Genomic DNA, 25,599 nt, shown 5'->3' with positions numbered 1-25,599 from the left:
CCGTCAGCGAAAATGAACACCCACTTTTACAGTGATTCTTGTCATCGCACCCATCAGCAGGAAAGTCAAGCTCGGACCCTGGTAACTCCTGGTCTTATCACCTCATAGTTAGCTATGGTACTGGAGACTTGCAATCAGTGGAATGAAGATTTTCTGTATCGCAAAAAACTCGCGGCTCGCCGTTTAACTAGAAGTACAAGCCTACAGCAAGCTAACAAATGAGGCCTAAAAACCTTGCCAATAGGTCCTCACATTTCTGTAATATGAAACATTTAAAACAGGCAACTACAAAAATGTTAAATTGCCTTCTTTAAAATGTAGTGACAATCTGAATATGCTCTTTGGGGCTAAGTTATTCGTAATGGATGACAGAGATGAAGAAAAAGTTGCATGCAACAGCTAATTATCATAATATGGTTAGGATATATGCATCTTCCTATTGCAAAAAGTAAGTAGCCACAATACAATCACAGAAATATTGAGACAGCAAAGGCAGCTGACTTCAGCTTATTACCAACTCTGTTTTACGGGCGCTGTTTCCCTGTCATAATACTGCATTCATCTTCCTGCATTCAAACCACATGTTGGGAATCATTGTCAGAGCAAAAGGAAACAATTTTTCTTCAAGGACAACTCTGTGGCTTGATTCATGCGTCCTTCACAAAGACAAATCTGCCCCATTCCAGTCTTGCTGAAGCACCCCCAGATCTTCACGATCCTCCTCTAAATTTCAAAGTAGATGTGAGACACTGTGGCTTGTAGACCTCTCCAGGTCTCCGTCTAACCATTAGACGACCAGGTGTTGGGCAAAGCTTCAAATTGGACTCATCAGAAAAGATTACCTTACTCCAGTCCTCTATGGTTCAATCCTTATGGTCCTTTTTTAAACCTCAGCCAAGCCAAGTACAACGTTGTCCTGGAAGAAAACTTGCTTCCTTCTGCTCTGACAATGTTCCCTAACTCTGAGGAGTGTTTTTTCCAGCAGGACAATGCTCCATGCCACACAGCCAGATCAGTGAAGGTGTGGATGTAGGACCACCAGATCATGATAAAGAGGGAGATGGATGGTCACAAACCATCAAACAAAGCCAAGCTGCTTGGATTTCTGCACCAGGAGTGGCATAGTCACCCAACAGCAATGTGAAAGACTGGTGGAGAGCATTCCAAAACGCAGGAAAGCTGTGATCGTAAATCAAGATGATTCCACCAAAAATTGATTTATGAACTCTTCCTAAGTTAAAACAATAGTATTGTGTTAAATGTAAAAATTAAGATGAACTTGTTTTCTTTGCATCTTTTTTTATTTATTTGACATTTGGGAGAAACTGATCATTTTGAGTGGTCTCTTAATTTTTTCCAGAGCTGTATATCAATGAATAGTTTGTTCAACAAAATATTGTTGCAATTTCCTGTGTACTGCTTTTATTCCAATGTCAGATCGGTGTGTTTACTGTTAGTGACCCACTACGACTGCTGAGCAATCATACTTAACATTTCCCTGCGGCACTGCATCTGTTGTTTAATGTTGCTCCACTGTTGACATTTAACACCTTTCCTGGTTTTCCTGCTCTGATAAATATTGTTTTCACAATTTTGAGCACACACTCCTCTTTTAAAAGAGAAGAGGTTGGTGCTACAAAAATACCCTCCCTGGGAATCATTACATGTATATGAGTACACAGAGGAAAAAAAACATCCACAGCCACAACTACACTGGTAGAATGGTATGGAAGGAAGCATTTGGAGTGGTAGCAGGAAGGAAAAAGAAAGAGAAAAAAGAGAGCGCAGAGGAGAGAAAGAAATATACAGAAAGAAAGAAAGATGCATAAATTAAAAAAAATTAAAAACTGAGAAATGAAAGTGAGAAATGGTGATGATAAAAAAAGTAGACAGGTGAAAGGAGAGCCAGAGAGAAAGAGAGAGAGAGTGACAGAGAGAGAGAGAGAGAGAGAGAGAGAGAGAGAGAGAGAGAGAGAGAGAGAGAGAACCTGGACGAGGGGGCAGAGGAGAAAGCTGGCAGGACAGAGAGTGAGAGAGAGAGAGAGAGAGAGTACCAGAGAGAGAGCCAGAGAGAGAGAGTATGAGAGATAGAGAGAGAGAGATCCTGGAGGAGGGGGGCAGAGGAGAAAGCTGGCAGGATAGAGAGTGAGAGGAAGGACGAGAGGAGCAGGGACAGATGGCAGTCAGGTGGAGGTATATTAAACCGAGGCGAGTCGTAGCGGCTAAAGTGTTAAGGCGCCCTGTGGCGAGCGGCTGCGGGCCCGGGAGTCCGTCTGGCGGGTGAGCCCGAGCAGGAGGAAATGGCCACAACTACATATGCTCAGCCCGACCTGCAGGTCAAGGTCAAACCTGTCGCAAGCCCACAACCTGCAGCGTTTGCTCGGACGCCTGCGGAGGGTGGACTCGCGGCAGGTTCTGAATGAAGCAATACTGGGATCTAAAATGAACGCACGCTCATTCAATGACCAAGACTGAAAGAGTTTGTAGTTTTTTTTCATGAGGCGCATCTACCCTTCATCCAGACACCGCCTCTGCGTGACAGCCGTGCTGCTAGCCTAACCTCGGACTGACATTTTAAATGCCAAAATACGTCACTCATGTTTTCTCCATCCCAAATGTTAAGTGCCAAGCGCTCGCCATCAGGTGTCAAAGTGTTTTTTTTTGTTTTGTTGTGGGTTTTTTTTTTCCCGGTGGCGGGCACCGTCAGAGCAAAACATGGGAGGATTTCTAAATGTGCCAGAGCATCTTATCAGGGGCGAGCAGCGTCACGTCCACACAATGCTGATGGATGTGGCCATGGCTGAAAGACTGCCCGCCCACCCCCCCCCCCCAAAAAAAAAACCAAATCTCCACCGCGCCAGCCAGCTGAGATAGTGAGGGGAGATCATGAAGAGGTGACGCCTCGCATTCACCACAACAAAAGGATGCCTCGTCTGCTGGGAGGACGAGACTTTAAGCACCATCTCTTGCTTGATCCATTTCAGCCGAGTGAGATGACAATAGCTCAAAAGCACCACTCTGCTATGAAGTGCTTTCCAAAGCAAAGCAAAGTAAAAAAAAAATATGAAGAAAAAAACCACTAGGAATTTTAGAATGGTACTTGGATCCGATGGACAAGGTTATTTCTTCAGATACTTTTTATATTTATTTGAGTGAGTCTTAAGGTTGGCACATCTATGCCTGTGTCTGTGTGTGTGTGGCACAGTTCTCCTTTAATGCCAAAGAGCATGCATGTGTGCGGGGTGCCTCGGTTTGAGTTGGGCATGCATGCGTGTGTGTATGTGTGTGTATGTGTGTGTGTGTGTGTGTGATGTGTGGTGTGTGTGGTGTGTGGTGTGTGGTGTGTGGTGTGTGGTGTGTGTGTGTGTGTGTGTGTGTGTGTGTGTGTGTGTGTGGTGTGTGCGTGCGTGCGCAGGTGGTGTGTCAAAAGCCATGCTGAGAGGGCTGGCCGTGCTGCAGCTGGCAGCGCTAATGCTAATTTGTTTCTGCCGTCCCTGGGGGGCACGTCAGCTGCAGCGCCCTGGGACCACAGAGGTAGATGTGTGTGTGTGTGTCTGTGACTCTGTGTGTGTGTCAGGGGGAGGGCATCTCTATTGAGCGTCAGGGGCTGTCGATGAATCGGCTACAGCAGCCTGACGGATGGCCTGGCGTGCCCTTCCCCCACCACGCCTGCTCACCTGAGATGGATCCCAGCAGCACGTTGCTCTTGATGCTGCGGTACACATAGTCGTAGCTCTGCGGCTTCAGTGGCGAGCCAGTGGACAGGATGGTGTGCAGCGACTGCAGGTTGTGGGTGTTTGCTGCGACGGGGTGACAAAGCACAAAATGTGAGGTCAGAACAGGTTCACAGCAAGGAGAAGATCAGAGAAACCAAAGCTGCAAAGTTAGGTGAATATCAAGAGTACCCTAACCATTCAAAACAGCAGTGAAATGCAAAAAATATCCTTTTCTCAGCCCTAATAGGTTCAGAGAGAGAATGCAAAGTTACAAGGGCGATGGGAAATGGGAGACGTATTTCGGCAGAGAAACACAGGAGATCCAGTCCTGTTCAAACCAACAGAGGAGCAGAGATCCAGTCCTGTTCAAACCAACAGAGGAGCAGAGATCCAGTCCTGTTCAAACCAACAGAGGAGCAGAGATCCAGTCCTGTTCAAACCAACAGAGGAGCAGAGATCCAGTCCTGTTCAAACCAACAGAGGAGCAGAGATCCAGTCCTGTTCAAACCAACAGAGGAGCAGAGATCCAGTCCTGTTCAAACCAACAGAGGAGCAGAGAGCCAGGCTACCAGGCTGCCCGGCAGGAAGGGCCAGTGCCCTGCCCGGAGGCCTCGCCACGGGTTGCGGTACACCCCTACCGTGCAAGCAGGTGTCTCTCCAAAATGTCATCTGTACAGACGGACCTCCAGTGTCCGGGAAGTACCCCTCCTAAAGCTGCCCCCCTGCCCTCTTCCCTCCTACCCTGAGCATATGCCAGAAAGCTGCCCCCCCCCCCCCCCCCCCCCCAGAAACACACACATCACCAACCCACCCATCCAGCCAGCAATCTCAGTTAAGAGCAGCAGTTTAGAGCAGAGAGAGAGAGAGAGAGAGAGTTTGTGTGTGTGTGTGTGTGTGTGTGTATGTGTGTATGTGTGTGTGTGTGTGTGTGTGTGTGTGTGTGTATCGGGGGGGGGGTAGGCGTTTATAAAAGAGAGACTTTAGTCAGGGGCCTGTTTCACGCGTAGCAGGTATCTCAGAAGCCCCCCGCTGGTGGCACCACAGGGGGCCTGGCTGAGTGCTGCCTCTGGTTTGGTGGCTGTGAAAGTGTGTCGCTGCCTGAGAAGGTGTCCTCCGCCACATCACTGCCTCTGTGCCTCCGTACAATATCAATTATGCTACACTTAGAAAACAGAACACTGGGAAAATGGGCACCACAGAGACCCTTTGATGGCTCGTAGCCTCGTAGCCTCGTCTCCATCGTAGCCTCACATGGCTGCGTCTTTGTAGAAGGGGATCGGGGTGAAGTGAATGAAATACTTTATGTGTGGAAGCAGAGGCCTACAACCATCGCCATCATCACCCCCCACCCCCACCCCCAAACAAACCCCTCTCTCTTGCCTCCTGTCCATCAGCCGTTCATCAGCCATCGCATGCTAACCGTCTGATTAGCAAGTCAAATGCTGGCTGGGTGGGGGGGGTGCAGGGAGGGGATAGCAGAAAACGCCAGAATAAAAAAAATGCATGTGATTACGACTAACCTGCGCATTGAAATGGGCGAACACAGCCCTACAATCACCGCCACACTAACGCTGCTAACACTCTCTTTGGGAGTTCATCCCACCGCTTACGTCCTTGGGGCCGACAAGCGAGCCTCTTCTGGCCACTCATGTCTTTAATAAATGTCGGCATGGACGAGCTCCCGACGAACGGGGGAGTCGAGACGGGCAGGAAAGGTGTAGAGGGGAGAATTAAAAGGTGGCACCTCCCCTCCATCAGCATTGGCAACCTAGGGCGTTTAAAGTGGCTGCTAACATATGGGCCTTGTCTGTGGAAGAGAACAGAGTCGGTGCTCACCTGGCTTCAAATTGCGCTCCTCCAGAACTGCCAGCCACTTCGCTCCCGTCCCGAATATCGTGATCCTGGATGGGGGTGGGAGATTAGGAGAGCATGAGGCAACTCAATCGGGGAAAACTGAGGCACACTTATTTCCATGTTCAGCTGCACGTCAAACTCTCAACTGCTATGTGTATAGAGGCGAACTCAAGTGATGCTTTGCAGCCATTTTATTGTTTTCCATTTGATTCCATTGTTTCCATTGCAAAACAAAAGGTTGTCAAAAAGGTACTAGCATTGTAATCGTAGCCCTGCATTTCTGTATGTTACCATATAAAGATCACAAAAGGGCCTGGTTACAATGTGTCGATAAGCCACCAAGGGTATTCTTAACCACATATTGATTGTGCATTACTTTTTACCCCCCCATTCCCTACACAATACGAACAGGGAAGTTCATGACTTATTGATGTGAGCATCATTAACTGTTCATATCAAAGATTAAAAATGATTTTCACTTCAGGTCATCTAGCCCTGTACCCCTCATTCAGGGAATATGTAATTATGTAAATGGCCTAAACTAATTTCCATGACAAGTTGTAATAGCAGTGGCTGCAGTGATGAATCTCCGCAGAGACTTCTCGCTGCATCTGTGCACACTTTGCAAGGTCCAACTTAACACACAACAGACACGTTACTCGGATGCCCCCCTAAAGGCACTGGCATTTGGGTGGTAAATGAAAAAAAGGGCCACGACATGAAAAGTGCCATTTTCACGTGAGGCAACGTAATGGCGCTCTGCATTTTACCCAGGTGCAGCAACCGACTAAAGAAAGATTAGCTGAGGCGTTCGCATTGAGGTAGATATTGTGAGTGTAAGAACGTGACCTCTTAGATCTGCAAAAGTGTTGCTTCTCCTTCCACTTTTATTGGCGACAGCTTTGATGGAGGATACCTCACAGCCCATTGATTGGTCATTTCTTCACAATAGCATTTATTGACTACTGCATATGTGCATTCATGTTTTCAATCAACAGGCCATTGATATGAACCTTTCCAGCTCAAGTGGTTATGCCCAAGGGGCAAAGGAAGCATGTCAAAATTGCATCTCTTAGCTATAGCAGCTTCCCAACAAACCATCCCCACACACACACGCACACGCACACACGCACACACACACACACATTTACATTTAGTCATTTAGCAGACGCTTTTGTCCAAAGCGTTGTAAAAGGGAGAGAACAATCAAGCTAAGAGCAATAAAACCTGGTGTAACAATAAATACTGCTTTTTTTCAAAAAATAGAAAATGACATAGAAAGAAAAAGAAGTGCTGGACTGTCACTGCTTAAGTGCAAGTTAAGCCAAGGTGCCAGTTAGGAAGGGAGGTGCTCTCTGAAGAGTTGGGTCTTCAAGAGCTTCTTGAAGGTAGAGAGGGACGCCCCTGCTCTGGTAGTGCTGACACACACACACACACACACACACACACACACACACACACACACACACACACACACACACACACACACACTTTTACTAAAAGACAAAGAAAAACAGAGAGGCATAGGAGAAAGGGGGAAGGAAGTTACAAAGCAAGACAAAAAGAATGAAAGACAAAAAAAGAAAGAAAGACAAAAAGAAAGAAGTGAAGAAAGAAAGCAAAAAAGAAAGAAAGAACCAATCTATGTGGAGAAGGCTATTTTTTCAGAGCATATGGATCATGGTCAGGCTCATATAGACAATAATGAAACAAGTCAGATCAGGACCTGGCTCTTCCATCATAGTAATGATATCCACCTCAAAATCTGAGGATATAACATGGGACATCATATCTAGAAGGATACACATCCCAGGATCCAACATGAAATGCCATACCTCATATAAACCAGAGATATTTCTCTTTTGGTGCAGTCAAGGTGTTTCTGGTAAAACTGAGGTAATGCTTGCAGGCATTAAACAATTGAGAATGACACTATCCAGCCATCTACCCACAGTGGATGACATCTCATTTAAATCCAACACTAGCATAACAAATCTCGATGTTATTATCAACCAAGACCTTTCACTCAACGCACACATAAAACAGATCTCAAAGACAGAATGTTTTCATCTATGGACTACTGTAATGCTGTTCTGCCTGGAGGAAGAGCGTAAAACTGATACGGAACACTGCTGCTCGCACACTTACTAGAACTAACAAATATGAACCTCTCACCTTTACTTGCCTCTCTGCACTGGCTCCCTGTCAAAAGTAGAATTGACTTCAAAGTACTCCTTCTATTATCCAAAGCTCTAAACGGCTTCGTTCCAAATTACCTCAAGAAATTAGGTGTCCCCTACTGCCCATCAAGAACACTTTGTTCCCAGAGTGCAGGTCTCTTTGTAATGCCAAGAATATCAAGAAGCACAATAGGAGGCAGAGCCTTCTGCTATCAAGCCCCCGTCCTGTGGAATAATCTTCCTGCCTTCATCCGAGAAGCGGACACCCTTTCCATCTTTAAATCGGGACTAAATAAATTCCTCTTTAGTGCATCCTATAGTCATGAATGAGGCATCAAAACCCAGTACCTTGTTAGCATGACGTGCGGATCACTTGTACAGCATGCGGCACATGTTGCGGCTGTCGCCAGCCATTTTGGGCACTAATGTTGTATCCTTCCACTCTTGCCACCCTTGTATAACTAAAATTCTCAAGCACCATGTCAGCCAACTATACAAACTAAACACAAACAAAATTTCAACATACCTCTCCCTCTATATCATATTATGCTAAGGCTTTAAGACTGATAAAGTGAACATATTACCTACAGATAATTGTTTACCTAAATGTATCCGTTTATCAAATTGATCTTTACTAACCAAATTTCCTCTTATAGTGTGACCTTTTACCGCTGTTGTTCCTCATCACCATAACCATTAAGTGCATCTCCACATATTAGGGAGCTGAGCTCTGCCCACTCACTTTGTCTCTTTTCATCCCCTCTTAGTCTACGCTGTCTCTGCTCTGGGATGCTGCTGTGGTGTCTCTCCTTGATCTACACCTACCTATCACCACCACTCTATTGTGCATTAATTCTACCCTGATACATCTACATATTGTGTGCTAGCCTATTAACCTGTAATGAAAATAATTGCCACCATTGACATAGTTTCTGTTTCATTGCTCTACCTACCCTTGTAATAGTAACCATATGAGCACACTGTATAACCCCCCCCCCCCCCCTTCCCCCTGTTGCCTTTGCACTTGCTCCCAGGGGGTTCAGGCCCTGGGCTCTTTAGACAATTTTATTGTTTTGGCAATATCAATAAAATTGAATTCAATGGAATCAAGAGGTGCAGGCGAGAGAAGCTGACGCTTTGTGCTTAGGCTGCTCAATGGGCTCATAGGAAATGTATTCCGGTTCAGTTCCAGGGCAACATACATTTCTCAGTGGGACCTCAAATCTTATGAGAGAATAGAACATGATTTTCCCAATGTACCAGACATAAATGCGGGGGGGAAAGTAGGTAGACACCAAAAAACATGCTGTAGGTGGAAGCCTTGGCCAAAGAAAAAATAAATCTTTTGTTGTTGTGCCTTTGTCAAAAACTCTTTCTGAGTCTGTCCTTCGAAGCAAGGATCCATGGAGCGATAAACCATTTTGTCATTCAGCTCCCGACAAACTCAAAGGAGTGTCCCAGTGTTGATGTTTATCTGGCTCTGAGATTACTTTAAGGCGAGCAGTACTCATAGTCTTTCAATCAACAAAAATCTTCTATGATGGAGACGGGAAAAAAAAAAACGATGAAAGTGTGTGTGCAGAAGTATGCACCTGACTGCTGACAACTGCAATCATCCGAAATCAGCCAACCTAAATTGTGACTTAGGAAAGGTCACGACGCAGCACAGCATTTCTTTCCTTCTCCCGTCCAGTCGAGTTCAGTGCAACACAATGTCAAGAGCACAGGTGCCGTGCTCAGAACTAGGTCAACACATGAGTTTAGGACACACGGTGATCAAGGGTAGAAGCAACCCTCCACCATACGACCGCAAAATAAACATTGAGATTCCAGTCCTCAACCGTTGCCAGCAAGAGCTCCTTGTATTTATTAAAGCTAAGTTATTTATTGAAATTAACTCGAAATGGCAACAGCAAGTGACAAAAACAAACCGCGCCCCTCCCCCCCGCCTCTCTCATCCCTCTCTCAGCAACACATTTCTCAGGCTCATTTCTCCACTAATAAATTCCTACAATTCAATAAAGCTCCTCGCCAAGCAGACCGACAGCTCATTGTATAAAGTAATTTGTTCTTTTGTTTCTTAAGGTAACTCATAAAGACAGCCTACTGGGAGTGAGTATTTTTCACCGCGGTGTGTAGGGATCCTAAATGTCTTTGCTTCCTTATCAATATTTTAGATCAGGGGGGCCTTCAGTTGGGCATATTTCGACAAAATCCATTTGTTATAAAAAAAAAACAGTACCATTCCCTTATTCTTTCGACTTAGTTTGCTGCTTATTGTTTTGCCTGATTTAGTGTATGAAGGTAAAGGTCCGTTATGATGTGGGGTATAATGAGTCTTCTTTATTCGGCATTACTGTAGCATGCATCGATGACTTCCCAATTTAATTAACAGAACAGGTCAATATGAGAGATTTGAAGAAAAAGTAAGAAAAACTGTTTCTCGAGGACAAAAAAAAAGAAAGAAAAAAAAAAACCACATCATGTGCAATTAATATATCTGGCCGGCCAAATGCACTTTTGAAGGTTCGCACAAGCCTCTAATACAGCAGATCAGATCAGTTATAAAGATTAAAGCTACATTCCCCATTACACACTCCCTGCTGCATCTCAGAATCATTTCTTCAATAGTCTGGTCACGTTACACCTGAAATACCTCTCCTTCTTGTCAGATGCCCATCCGTGGCTGTTATATCTAACAGTGTCTTTTGTTGTGTTTACACACTAGTCCATCACTACAGTAAGTATGGACCTTATCTATGACATGGTTAAGATTCACAGTCTGAACTTAGCAGGGATAGGCTAGGCATGGTTTTGTTCACCTCCGTAAGGCCTGCACTTACCCTTAAAGAAAATAGAATGGTGATGTTTTTATTACTACATTATCACTACTTACTACTACTTATGACTACATTCATCTGTACAGCTGGACAGACGTCAGACATCAGATACATCAGAATATGATAAAGACATCAAGAGCGGAGGTCTGGTACTCTTTTAAAGCATTTGACAGGACAGAACACCTCTGTGAATTTGCTGAGTTCACTGCAGTCACAGAGCATTCAACTAGGAGAATTTCACCATCATTATTATTTGCCCCATTTCTCTAAAGGTTTTTTTTTTTTTACACAGCGTTTTGAAGGTGGGAATATTCAGCCTCGCCATTCTGTATAAAAGGCACGGAAGCGGAATGGGGGGTCATTGTTGTCGTTCTGCTTCTGCAGAACAACATCTGTGTAAATAGGACAGGCAGCATGGCGGAGTAGGGGTGTGATGCAGACTAGCAGCCAATTAAAACAAAGCAGGACTACTGTGTTGTCAGACACACAGATCTGGCATGATGAGCATTAACATGTTGTACATGATGCATGCACACCTGAGTCTAAACATTGCTATAAATGTGCATGGCTTGCAAGTGCCTGCAGACACTAAGTTCAGTTGACTGTTCAGTTCCGATGCATATGTTATGGTGCATTCGAGACATCTCGGAATTCGGAACAAGTAAAAGGACAACTCGGAGGATAAGGTGAGTGTGTGTGTGTGTGTGTGTGTGTGTGTGTGTGTGTGTGTGTGTATTTATGTGCAGCAGGAGGGCTGGCAGGTGGTGTGTTGGCACTCTACTCACACCTCAACACGGAGTGTAAAGGGGAAACACACAACTTAATTCTCCCAACACCAACTCATCTCCTGGGGAAACAATAGAGACCTGATGGACCATGACAAGACATCCACGCACCACCACCCGCAGCTCCCAGCTCCCCAATGCAGTTCCACACGCATCCCCAGTCCCCAATACACCATCTGCATGTAGACTACAAGAGGAGCTCAATTGAATATTGACCGCATTTTAAAATTGAACATCATCGCAATGGGGCCGCTGCTGGATCAAAAGGGACGCCGCAACCAGGTCCCTTGTCTGTCTGATTAAACATGCTGTCACAGTGGACCACCGCCATGGTTTATTCATAGCGACACCTTTGCTACTCTTCTACCCCCTCCCGCTCTTGTCAATGGACCGTGATTTGCCACCCATACTGCCCTCGGAATAAATGTGGTTAGATTAGTCCATAGTCCAAGTTTAACCACAACTAAGAAGTCACAAGGCCCTTTTTCCCCTCTCTTGGGTCGAACCGCCTTGAGCACAGAGAGTCACTGTTACTCTGGTATATCCACCCTGTTTATTTTGAAACGATTCCAAGCTACCATCGCCCCAGCGTGGTTAAACAGCCGTACTCCATGAAGCAGAACCGGTCCAGTGCACGGCTTTTCATACCGCCAGACGTCTAAGGTCACTGACCCAATATAACTGGGCAATCGCTGTGGAGTTACTTAGCTAAAACACACTGTTCATATTTGTTCATACTCTCTATTTAGCAGCACCAGCAATGGTAAGAACAATGAACCGTAACCATAACAGTTTGTAACAGTGTGGTTCTGTACAACTGGCCATGGCAATTATCTCACCTGTGGTCAAACAGAACCAACAGGCCAGAATGCAAAACCAGAAGGCGGACACTCAGACCTGCACAAGTTTGCCTCTCGAAAACTCAGCCCGCCTAATGACAGGCACTGACGTAACCGTGGCAACGCCATCCTCTTTGACACCCGTCACAAAGACATTTCATTCAAACTACTGGAGTGGTGAGGAGGGGAAAAAAAAACTGCAAAGTTGCCCGTCAATCACACATGTAAAAAAGAGTCTCCATAAAAAAAAGAAAAATAATGAAAAAAAAAAAGAGAAGAAAAACAACAACAGAGACCTAACACAGTTGCAAGGCAAGGCAAGGGTGTGCAGTTTAAGGTGGGTACGGAGGTGATGGAGAGAAGGCAGCCTGTGGCTGTGGTGCGGATCCTCTGCAGTGGGTGATGCTGTGGTCACGGTGGAGTCTGTGGTTTGAGATAATACATATTACAGGTGAGGCTGTCGGAGGAGGCTGCACCAGCTTAAACCAGTTCTGTGGGGCGTTGAGATGCATTTATGTGCTGAGAGGGGGCCTCTCTTCTCCTCAGTGTGTGTGTGTGTGTGTGTGTGTGTGTGTGTGTGTGTGTCTTTGTGTTGCCTTCTGAGGGAGCTATAACAATGTCTGTCTATTTTATCCCCTTTAAAGGAAACGGCACAGAGGAACACAATGGGAACGAAGAATGCAGAGAGCTTTTATATCTGGGGCTGTGGAGAATGTACACACACTGTGCAAAGTGGGTGCACACACACACACACACACACACTCACACACACACAAACATGCTCATCTAAATAAGCTGAAGACACTCACACACACACCCCATAAAACTGCACAGTTTGAGAGGAAGGACACCAACCTCTGTGTATGTGAACTCAGAGCTAGGTGTCTCCCAGAAGCCAGCACACAGCAGCATCCAGAGGCAATTTTCCCTCTTTTCGAAGGGACAGATCAATCCCATGCAAATGTTTGCCCCCCAGGTCATGGAAGGACCAAATAATGATCAAAGAGTGTGTGTTTCTTTTAAACACACACACACGAGAACTCACTCACTCGGACTTGTCAACACCGCTGTCACTCATACAAATGTCACGGCGGATGTTTTTGTAAGGGTCTGTCACACCTCATGCAAACGAGACGTTAGTGACGTCCTGCGGCGGACCCGGGGCAAGTGACTTCCTGTCCTCCTCCTCGGCTTTGATCAGATCAAGACCACCCCCCACCCTCACCTCACCTCCTCTGACTCTCTTCTCCCATGTTGCACCATGGCCCTTCACCCTAGTGCCCCCTCACCCCAGTGCCATCCCACGCCAGGTGCTGCATAGGGCCCTCCTATCTCTCCAGATGGCCTACACATTACACCCACTAATGTTATGGTGACACAAGCCAGCCCAGCTTTTCGGCAAGAGATGAGTTAAACTGCAGCGCTACTGGTGCCACATGTAGGGATCTACGATGATGGTCACAATCGAGCACTGCACTTTTAAACTTCAGTTCATCCCTCCTTCATAGCCCTCAACCTTTTCTTCCTTCCATTCCTCCAGCCCTTGTCCACTTACCCGAGCTCGTCCACCAGGTCCCACAGCACGTTGGGGGTGGGCACCAGAGGTGAGCCGTCGTAGAGCACCACTGAGGCCCCCACGGCCAGCGACGACACCAGCCAGTTCCACATCATCCAGCCCGTCTGGAGAGAGAAGGCAGAAAGACGACACGGTTTCAACACACTTCAAGCACCGCAACATCCCGCCGTCAAAAGATTTCCCACAGACAGCACCGACTGCACGAGCACTTCCCTCTCACAGTCAGCAATCTGATTGTTTACATGTTGAGTGAGATATACATTCATATAGAATTTGAACTTTGAAATATATTTATAGTCGGTTAATTGCTTACAAAGAGGTGTAGTGCAAATTGTATTTAGTACAAATTGAAAAGTTCAACTCATGGTGGGTTTTAAAATGCATTATAACTGGGCTTTGACTGGCGATATAGCCCGGTCTCACTGGCCTCATTGCCTAAATACAGACACACAAGCTGCATAAATATGGAGGCATTGCTCAGTGGGAGATGCTGGAAATGACGGCCTCCTACTCGCCCTGTCATTTCCCCACACTGTCTGAGGACTGGACTGACTTCTTTTGAAACGACCTTTTCAAATGCTGACCGTTTTGAAAAAAAAAAGGCACGCTATAGGGGAGATTATATTTAGCAGGTCAAAACAAACATTCAATTGCATTTCAAAACAAGAGCACACAAAAGCCATTATAAAATGGATTTCAGCTTTAAAAATAGCATCCCAGGGTGCCAAAAATAATTGGCTGGTTGAGGGTCGCCTCCATGCACTCCCACACTCAGTCTTACTGCGACTGAGGGAAAATTACAGTTAAGGGGAGAGGTGGGGGACGAAAGAGAAAGAGAGAGAGAGAGTGTGTGAGAATGACAGGTGGCATACCGTAGTGTAGTAGATGATGATGTCACTGCTGGTCATGTTGCCATGGAGTACATGCTCCTTCAAGTGTTGAATAAGGGTCCCCTGCATCACACACAAAGAAAGAGAGAGAGAGAGAGATCATTAGAGGAAGAAAACCACAGAAGAATGGTCACAGAAAACCCCCACAAGAAGCTTTGTGACCCATCTCCTTTCTACATCTCCCCTGGAAGAGGAGAGACTTTGGAGCAGCCCCTTATCGAGACACCATCATCTCTCCCACAAGGTCCTTTTTCTTGGCACACAAGATGAACCGCAATCCTGTGTCATCTCTTCCCAGGGTGCCTTTGAAGGCTGCAGCGAGTGCATAAACAACCTTACGTGGTGAAAAGAATGCGGGGTTAAGCGTGCGGTGGCGAGTGCCGTATTAATCTGCCGTTGAGTGACACGGATATACCCGGCTCCTCTCGGCATGGAGCTAATTACGGGATGAAGGCAGCCTGAGAGGAAGTCAGCTGCCTTCAGTTGAAGAAAGAAGAAAAAAAATGTTAAATGTCATCATGGTATCCCCCCCTTTCTCACACTCCTTTTCTTCGCCCAGCAGTCCTCTTCATTCTGACAGTAGGCGCCTCTAAAATGAGTTTAACAAGGTGCAAGGCGTTAGCTTTAATTGCTAGCGTCGCCTGGTGGGTGCGGGCACAGGAGCAGGCGCAGGCCCGGGCTGAACGGATGCTCCTCCGCACATTCTCACAAGTGTCTAATTATCCTCCAGCAGAAGGAGAGAGATGGGGGGGGGGGGGGGGGGGGGGGGGGAGTGTGGAGGATGGAGAATGGGTGACATCCAGGATGTCTGTTTAGAAAGAGGAGTAGCCTCAAAATAAACGACCCCAGAACAAGCACACATTCCCCCAACCAACCCCTGCTTCTGCAAACACAAAGCTGAGGAGGGTTTTCTGTGGGGCAAGTGCAACTCGGGGATGTCAGCACGAAAAAACACAGTGTTTTCCAAATATTTCCAATATTTCTGTTGTACACAGGCTTTTGACCGCCTGGTGCAAGCTCCTTCTGAAAAGAAGAAGAAAAGGCAGTGTCTCTCAAAAGTAAGACCTGAGATTCTGCATTTGTTTGTGATGGTACAGATGTGCAGCATGTGGGCCCTGACACGAGTGCCACTTCTAGCTGCTGTCTCTGACTGCCATCTGGTGGATAAAGGTGGCAGTCACCCTGCGTGCGGAGCAACGTATCTGACACCGTATGGACACAATTCAACTGTGTGTGTGTGTGTGTGTTTGTGTGTGTATGTGTTTGTGTGTGTGTGTGCACATGTATGTTCCTGAGGGGGAGTGTGTCTGAGTGAATCTAGGGGAGTGAATCTGCCTGCCACTGTGCATCTCTTGTGGGGTAGGCTCACGCATCCTCCTATATACTCCAGTGACAGTGTTCCACAGCACCATGCTCGGTCAAAAGTATGAGGAGAAAGCAGTGTATCAATTACCTGTCTCTCATCATTTCTCTTATCAAATAAAATATATTCAGAGAACAACATCTATAAGACAAATAACATGACTGTAACCGTCCACATGGATTGATGGTAGGACTGGTAGGATTGATTGATAAGATGAAGAAAGGAGAACTAATCTCAGGGAGCTGTGTGAAGCTGACGTGTGTGTGTGTCAGATGGTGGCAGAGACGGGGCAGAGGGCAGACTGGGAGGCCGGGGCAGGCAGTGGCTCTTACCCCAGCGGAGTGCACCATACACTTGGGGGCGCCGGTGGTCCCTGAGGAGTACATGATGAACAGAGGGTGAGAGAAGGGCAGCTGCTCAAACTCCAGCTGAGGGTAGTGGTCGCCCTCCATCCCCGTGGCCAGGAAGTCCTCTAGGAACACACTGAAGAGAGAGAGAGAGAGAGAGAGAGAGAGAAAGAGTAAGAGAGAGAGAGAGAGAGACGCATCAGTTGTCGATTACACACACCACTCCAAATAACACACACACACACACACACACACACACACACACACACACACACACACACACACACACACACACACACACACACACACACACACACACACACACACACACACAGACACAGACAAATGCTTATGTGTACGTTGGTCACCTGTTTGGGGTTCTGGACAGATCGACTTCCTGTCTAGAGAGGACATAAGGAATAATCACAACCTTCTCCAAATCTGGGAGACCTGAGAAAAGAAACACACAAATTAAAAAATGAAAGAAATAGTATCTACACCACTCAGTGTGATTATAAGGTCAGCTGTAGTCTTGTAGCAGTCGTGAGAATGGAACATTAACGCATGCTGTACTGTATTTTAGTCTCTCTGGGTTATATCTATTGTGCCCGTGCACCAAGCTCTATGCTGTACCTTTGACTACACTGTTGAGTTTCTCCATGTGGTCGTGGACTTTGCTATTGTATCTGACAGCTGGCACTGAGAAGATGAGTTTGGGCTGGATTTGGGAGAAGCGGTCCAACACGCCCTATAAGGAGACAGAAGTAGGAACTTGGTTAGGAGCAGACATGATGTATACACATATACCACACACACACACACACACACACACACACACATACATAAATAAATAAAGTTACTATATCCTCACTAGCACATCAATGCACATACAAAAGTGCACAGCTGTTCCTAATTCAAATCAAACCTGTCAACAACACAGTAAGTCCTCACCCCAAAATGGATTTATTTTGTCTGAATCAGTTCTCCAATTTGTCCACAGGGTGGCAGTATAAGCTGTGTTCACACTAGGCCTGGATGGCCACTCATGCGAGAATAGGTAACAATGCAGGCTGCCCTATTTACAGAGCAGCTAAAGCCCCTCAGGGGTCTTTCTATATAGACTTGGATCCTGTGCTTGTGTAGACATGCATGCATCTGTGTGTGCGTGTGTATGTGTGTGTGTGTGTGTGAGTGTGTGTGTGTGTGTGTGTGTGTTGAGCGTGTGAGAGGACAAGAGCGTTTTTTCTGAAAGCATCTACACACCACGTGTTCTCATGCATAAAATTGTGGGCCGATGGATAGTAGCTCATATACTGCATGTTCATCTATGAAAGGGAGATTGTGTGTGTGTGTGTGTGTGTGTGTGTGTGTGTGTGTGTGTGTGTCTGTGTGTTAATTAATGTATGCATTTTGTCTGTGTCTACATGTACACACACCAGCATTCGTGCATATACCAGCACTGGTGTCTCTGTCCCTATAGCCATCTAAAGCACCTTTATTATGTAATTAGTATGAGGCGTACGTGGGAGCTTATGGGAATGTGTACACTTCCTGACCCCATAGCTCCTGACGACCCTCCTACCCTCTCCCACCCACGGCTGACCCTCAGTCCTTACGTTCACTCCAAAGTCTGGGGACGTGGAGCTCCAGATGGCTCCTATACTGGCTGCAGCAAGCATGGCCTCCACTGCATGAACTCCATTAGGCAGGTACCCTGGAGGAGGGACAGAGACCAAGATAGATGGAGGAAAGAGAGGGAGAAAGAGAGAGAAATCGACAGGGAGGGAGGGAAAGGGGTGAGAGAGTGAGTGAGAAAGAGGGAGAGAGAGGAAGGACAGTTTTTAAGATAATATATGGCAATAATTAAGCGCAAACGTCCAACTGTGGCTCTCAGATAGATCTTGGAGGGAGGGAAGACAGTTGACACTGTTCTGAGTGCAAATGGATTCATGTGCCAATGTGTGTTTCTGTGTGCACATATCACCCTGGTTATAAACATCAAAAGTATTTCTACAATATGTATGTATTCATTGTAACAGACATATGTATGTGTGTGTGTGTGTGTGTGTGTGTGTGTGTGTGTGTGTGTGTGTGTGTGTGCGCGCGTGTGCCTGTGTGCGTGTGTGCGTGTGTGTGTGTGTGTACCCTGCCTGCCTAAGACAAGGCAGCTAAGGCTAGGCCGTCCTGTGACCCAGTGACCCAGTGACCTGGTAATCTCCTAACAGGTTCAGAAACAAACACAGAAGGACAAACCCTGTATGTCCTTGAATGACTCAATCCATAAATGAACTTAACAGCATCTCTTCAGCATGCATTTCCAATAGGGTGTGGTCCTACTTAGCACAACGGGTGCTGACAGCATAGATATAAGGCAGCAATGACTGCAATAATCAGTACTACTCCAACTATAAGTGGTTTGTTCCTCACCTTGAAAAGGACCGTATTCTACAAGAATGACTGTATTACTATGATGATGATGATGACATTCAAGATGAGTAAGGAAGAAAACTGGATATGAAGGACACTTGATAACAACTAAACAAGATTAGGCCATGGCACAAACTAGGAATGATATGTCTAGTGTGCTTCTTTTGTTATCTTGACACAATTTTTTTGTGTGTTAATATTTTAGCAGTATCATTTAGATACTGTGTGGTGAGGGGGATGGTTTCCTTTGGCTGATTGCAGTATTCTTTCTCCTCTCCAGTATGGTTTTTGGCCTTAACTTGCAACATCCTTGAAACCAATATATGTTCTTTGGTGGGAAACAAGCCAACGTGGTAAAATGAATCATCTGTAGGTCACCTTCTTATAACCGCTACATTCTGTTCAACAGGGCAGACGGAAACCACAGTGGTGCCAGAACCGTAATGGCCGACTTCCATTAGCCGGCTCAGCTGCATTCATAAAGCTGGACGTTCTTAATCTTTAAAGTGGCTATATATTCTCCGCCTCCCCTTGGGGACAGATCACACTTAATCAAGCACCAGAGCGAGGCCACACAGCAGTGGATCCCACTTCCAATATCTCCTTCCACTCTCTTCTTACTCGCAGTCAATTCAATCCACACACACACACACACACACACACACACACACACACACACACACACACACACACACACACACACACACACACACACACACACACACACACACACACACACACACACACACACACACACACACACACACACACACACACACACACACACACACACACACACACACACACACACACACACACACACAGGGAGAGGAACTGCCCAATTTATGGATCCCTGCGACATAACGTAAATCCGGACTGATGTATTGTTCTGCTAGCACTGGGACGTCTAAAATTGACACATTGCCAGCACGACTCCTTTGGCTTCATGACGACGCCTTCCATCTCCAGGAAATGAGGTGTTTTAATAGGTAAGCATTGGATCTCTAAACATCAATACACCTCAGAAATGAGGCTTCAAAAGCAGGAACGTCCGTTTTCAATCAGTTTAAATGTCTGGTTACAGAAATAAGGCATAACTCACATGCAAAGGAGACAGAAAGAAAGGTAGAAAGAAAGGACAAATGACCAGCACTGAGGGAAAAAAAGAAAGATATGTATACAAATGCAAACAATTATTTGTAAAAGAACAATTCCTTTCAAACTCTCTCCTTTAATCCCTCTCACTTTCTACTTCTGTCTCTCTTCGTCTTTCTCTCTGACACAGTGCGCACCCAGATACTGAAAGGGTGAGTGGCCAATAAAAATCCTCGTGCCCATGACCAGTCCCTATGAGTCACTCAGGTCCAGACGCAGTCTCCCAGCCCCACCCAATGACTTTCAACTAAGGACTCTCCATTCACCACACAATGTTGTGATGCAAAGAAGAATACGGCCAAAGTCCTTTTGGGCAAGTCTAGCCACTCGACAGCCATCTTGGCACGCCTCCGAGCAGCTATTTTGGGCAAACAAGATCAGGCTTCTATTTAAATGAATGGGGAGAGATCCGTTACAGGACATAGTATGGTCAAACAGGCATTTAAAGTATGTGAAATTGTGTTTAAATCTACAGTTAATAAACGGTGTGAATATCTTTACCCCAACAGCTCCAAAAAGGCTAAAAACAGACTTTTCTTTGTGCCAACTTGTTCATTGCGCATGCACCAAATTTCACATTGCGGCTATTGCTATGGTAACAGTGGAACAGAACGTTCAGGTAAAGCGATCAGTTATGACATTTCCAACAATGTGATATTTATAATACAGGGCAGGACTTTCATTTACAAATTTACATAGCGGGTAAACCCCCCCCCCCCCCCCCCACCAAATCCCCATTCATCTCCGTGTGGTGATTTGTCTCCTCCCTTATAACGTCTCTTATTCTGCCTCCTGTGATTGTGACAGTGAGCCTAATACAGTGATTCTGTAGCTCCAATACAACCACTCACAACTTAAAGGTGCAGTTCGCGTATTCATAATCTCCTTGCCTTTTACTGTCAAATTCAGCTAATTGGTCCTCTCCCACTCCTCTAACTGTCCATTCAGTGTTTGCATATAAAAAACCTCCGGTGGTCAAACAGAGCCCTGGCTCTGTAAATCGGAAAAAAACATAATAACTCGGACCGAGCCATAAACAATCCCAGCCAATCAACGCGTTGCTTCAGGATCACGGAAGGGTCATTTCACTGGCCGGTGAGCTGAAATATCAACCTTTGGCAAAACCAAAAATCACAGCCTTCATCTGCCTGCATGCAGTTACAAGAAGAAGAGAAATCAAACAAAGTTTGAGCCAAACTGCTTTCTGTGAGAGTTCCTTAGGGCTACATTATGTATGAAAGGCCAAGGCCATATTAACATATGCCTGAATAGACCAGGCAGTGTTCTGACCCAATAGCTGCATTCAGCGGCTGTGGAGCCCTAACGCCAACTGAGGCCCCCATACATTCACACAGTGGCTGTCCGCTGTTTGATTCCTTCAGCCACAGGGTAGGGAGGGGGCCTGGCCTCCCTGTCCAATCACAGAACAGATGTGGGCCCAGTGGAATCGGCTGACACCAATCAGGGAGCCAAGATGTCATTTGGGCATTTCACACGAGGAAGCCAGCACTGCTAGAAACGACATAAGGATAAGGCAACTTTGCAGCTTTTGCTACTGACTCAGAGCTGTGTGATTGAAAAGAGAGATATATGCTGTTATGATCAGTATATTACATCAAAGCGTTTCAGACAATTTCTCTTTACTGTTCCAGACTGACTCAGAGCTGTCTGTTTGAGTATAGCATGAACTGCCCTTGCGCTGCCCTGAAGAGCAGTCCTTGCTGCCTGTAGATGAGACAGAAACACTAAATATGTTTCGGCTTTCCCTGGATACCCCAAAGCACAGACCAGCTGAAGTCCTTCACAGGGAGAAGAGCAGTGCGCCCTCAACCCCCTCACGTCTCTCCGCCAGACAGCTCGTCCCTCGGTGGCTGTCATATCTCCACTGACCCCTGACCCCGATGAGAACGCTCGGGAGACTCACCTACGACCCTGTCGCCTGTCTGCACGCCCATCTTCCTCATGGCAGCGGCAAACAGCGCCACTTGACACCTCAGTTCGCCAAACGTCACCTTGGTGATCTCTTCGCTTGCTTCCGCTAAAGAAGAGAGGGAGAGAAAGAGATGGAGGGAAATATAGAGTGATATGAGAGAAGTTACCTGAGCTGTTCATGTTAATAACAGAACTGACATTTTCATGTACGCTAAAAACCAAACAAGTTTTGTTATTAAATCAACAAATCCCAATTTGTCTTCACACAGGACAGGTATTAAATCTACGTATGTGTGACATTAACCTAAATATGGCCAACCTAAACCTGACACATTCAACTTGTGCACAGACATTTTCTTATTATAAGTCCAACAGTTCCTTTTTTCTATTCTATTTTTGTTCAACTTTATTATTTATTTATTTGTATCTTTGTATTTACATGTACTGTATATCTTGGCTGAATTATGTGTGCATTTCAGCATACTTGACGAGAATTTCATTGGCAAAATAAATAAATAAATAAAATAAAATCTCTAGTAGGAGATTCTGAATGACTTTTTTGACCCCCTGCCCTCTAGCAAATCGGAAACTAAATGTCCAAACATGTCCTCCACCGCTCACATCCATTCCTTACGGAAAGGAAAGATGGAGAGAGGGCATCGGTTCATCTCCGCCCATCTCGGCTCCAGCACTGATGTCTAACAGCCTCCCTGATCAATGGCACTCTCGTAATTAAACTCGGCCGTGAGGAGCTCCTAACCGCATCAGGCAGACAGCGCAGCCCATCCATTAAGATATGAGAAATTACAGGAGCACGTCACAGACTAAACACTGCAGCAACAAATCAAATTAAAGGGCCACAGTATTGATTTAATTTAACGTCTGCCACAATGGACAGATTGGGTTGTGTTGCTATTTTTAAAAGTGGGACCTTGGCATGCTTAAGGTAAACAGAGGCATCATCCATGCAGATATTATCTTGAATGTCAAGCTAAGAAGGCTTTCCAGATACCTGAAAACACACAATGCAATCTAAGAGGTAAGAATATGAACACGTAAGCCTGGTCCTCAGGTGGAAAAAGTTCTCATTATAACAGGGTGAACCGTTGAAATAGGATGACTCATTAGGATTTACTACCGGACATCTGCAACCCAAGCGCTGATACAACATATTGATAAAAGGCCTGAAGTCATATCCTGTATCAGATATTATGAAAAATGTTTTTGTTTATTGCTTCACAGCACATCCCCACACCATGTTAATTCACATCATCAATTAATCAGACCATATTAAATAGAGGTCGAGAAACATTAACCAGCTTAAACTTTCTGTACAGAGAGCACTGATTTCAGCTCCTTTGGCTTAAGAGATTCTCTTCACCAAGGCATCCCCTTGGCACATGACACCATCACAATTTAGACTATCATGATTGGATGAGGAGTTATCTTTTGCTCAAATGCAAACCTTAACTTACTGACGGCGTATAGAGCTACTTTGTCCTGGTCCTTGTGTTTAAGGAGGTTCTCTGCGTAATTCAGTCGGCTGCCTTTAAACCACTCAGGCACCTCAGATATCCTTTTTGACGTGTCGATGACCTGGAAAAATGCACAGGCACACAGAGGGGACATTTTATCAACATTTATCCAAGAATCAAAATGTGGTCCAAAATGATAAAATTTGCTTTGCTTTGACTTTAAGATTTAGGTCATATACATCGATATAGAGAAAACAATGTAAGGAAAGCCTAAATGACATCTGGCCTGCCATTAAATGGTCTCCAGCATCTGCACTAAGAATTAAAGCAGCCTACATATTAACATTTCAAGTAAAATTCCTATGCAGAGCCCATTTCTCTATAACTTCCTGCTAAGTTCCTGCTCATTCAAAGGTGTGGCAGAACAAACATTAGCCTACATCATACACGACTGTATGTGAGGATGTTGTAATTGTGCAAGGGCAAAATAGACCGTCCATAAAGCAATCTTCTTTACAGTCTAATATGCTTTGTCATACAGGAATATCAGACTGTAAACAAGACAACTTTATGGGAGCTACTTCAGATTGCCATCACTGCATAGAAAAACACTTGTCCACTCACACAACCACTCCTTTCAATGATAAACGTCAGTAGAGATTGATTGTTCAAGTGTGACCACATTATCTTTTATACACATTCACTGGAATTCATAAAGTAACACTATCAGTCTATAACAACGGCAGCACAGTGACCTTGCCTAGTGACTACACTGCACTACATAGTTACTTCACTCTACTGGTCTGGCTCGATTTACTTGTCTTAACGTCACCACTTACCACACCAGCACTGCAGGAAGATACAAAATGTATCTTATATTCCTTAAGTGAGAGGAGGCAGCCTCACAGTCACCAGCCCATTTAATAATAACAACTGCTAATATTTTTGCCGTTTCAGTTCTAAGGGGAGGAGGGAAAGCACATGTTGTGATAACACTGGAATAACTCAGTTGGACCCCACTGTGATTGCATGCATGACTGCGGAGAGAACAATTCAGTCCCTTCCCAGGGAAAGAGGAGGGGGATGGAGGGGCCTATACATTGTCCAACTCCACCCCCACCCCCACCCCCACCCAAAAAGCTGCCTTGGCTGTCTATCATGAGAACACTCTGTATCCTGAATACATGGGAACACATGGGTGCATTTCTGCTTCAGAGATGGAAAGGGACTGTACCTCTTCATACTTGCTTGAGCTGACCACCCCACAAAACCTCCAGACCTCTGTCCAGAACTCTGGGTAGTTCTGAATGGACCACTGATAGAGGTCGTCATAGTTGGCTGCAAATGCAAAATACATAACCATCATATAAGCAACATCAGTGCTGAGGAGCATGAATTAAATTAAAGGGATAACAAGGCCTACTTTTAAAAATATTATGTGGCTTGGTCGTTTATAGTAAATTTCAGACATATTCTGCAAACGTTCTATATGTTTTGAGAGAATACGGTTTTGAGTTTAGTCACAGCCTGAAACTATGAATGATACTCAACGTACTAACAGGGCTGCATACTCCATCAAACAGGTCACTTCAGAGGAAGCCCAATCTAATAAAGCACTTCCTCCATACAAAGACAGACAGACAGAATAGCCATTTGAAATGCGTTGACTGGTTAACCAAAAGAAAGAACCAGTCATCTGGGAGAGAGTGAGCTCCTAAAGCTTCTTACTGAAACAATGCTGCTTGCGCTTGACGACCGCGATTACATCATAAAAGAGAGACGGGAAAGTTTATTATGTGATGGTCCTACATGTAGCCTACACACGAGTCTACTAGACAAGTCATGTTTATGAATGACTGCTATCCAACACTTATCAGCTACCTAGTGGTGAACGGCAGCAGTAACATCAGTAGCTAACACACTTACCCAGATTAAGTCCGAAATCTCGATTCACCTGAGACCTGAACCGGTCCATCTGTGTGTTCTTCTTGGAGTCTGGGTACCACAGCACCTTCGACTCCATGATTTCCATGCTCTTCCCGTCGATGTCTTTAGGCATTGCGAACGCTTTCGCACAAGACCACAATAAATGTCCTTAATAACGTAAGGTGAGGGGGACAACACTAGACAGCACGGACGTGTTCAGAGGGACGGCAGTCTACAGTGTCATGCACACTGTCATGTTCCACTTCCTTGCAGCCACTGAGTAATCTAGACAGC

General features: G+C 45.5%; 1 protein-coding gene across 1 annotated transcript in view; it reads right to left on the bottom strand.

Moving 5' to 3' along the window:
* Nucleotides 1–25,438, bottom strand: part of aacs (acetoacetyl-CoA synthetase) — a gene marked incomplete at its 5' end in the record, with an annotated part of 31,437 nt that extends 5,999 nt beyond the window's left edge. The window contains 12 exons of the mRNA XM_080853045.1: nt 3,678–3,800; nt 5,553–5,617; nt 13,770–13,894; nt 14,663–14,743; nt 16,376–16,526; nt 16,759–16,840; nt 17,024–17,138; nt 18,007–18,104; nt 21,897–22,010; nt 23,380–23,500; nt 24,614–24,717; nt 25,306–25,438. Coding sequence (XP_080709171.1) covers nt 3,678–3,800; nt 5,553–5,617; nt 13,770–13,894; nt 14,663–14,743; nt 16,376–16,526; nt 16,759–16,840; nt 17,024–17,138; nt 18,007–18,104; nt 21,897–22,010; nt 23,380–23,500; nt 24,614–24,717; nt 25,306–25,438 — 1,312 coding nt within the window. The remainder of the gene's footprint in view (nt 1–3,677; nt 3,801–5,552; nt 5,618–13,769; nt 13,895–14,662; nt 14,744–16,375; nt 16,527–16,758; nt 16,841–17,023; nt 17,139–18,006; nt 18,105–21,896; nt 22,011–23,379; nt 23,501–24,613; nt 24,718–25,305) is intronic.
* Between the last annotated feature and the right edge of the window lie 161 nt (nt 25,439–25,599).

Source organism: Sprattus sprattus (assembly GCF_963457725.1).
Source record: "Sprattus sprattus genome assembly, chromosome: 15".
NCBI lineage: Eukaryota > Metazoa > Chordata > Actinopteri > Clupeiformes > Clupeidae > Sprattus > Sprattus sprattus.
Note: the sequence above shows the minus strand (reverse complement) of the source record. Positions and strands in the feature narration are given on the sequence as shown.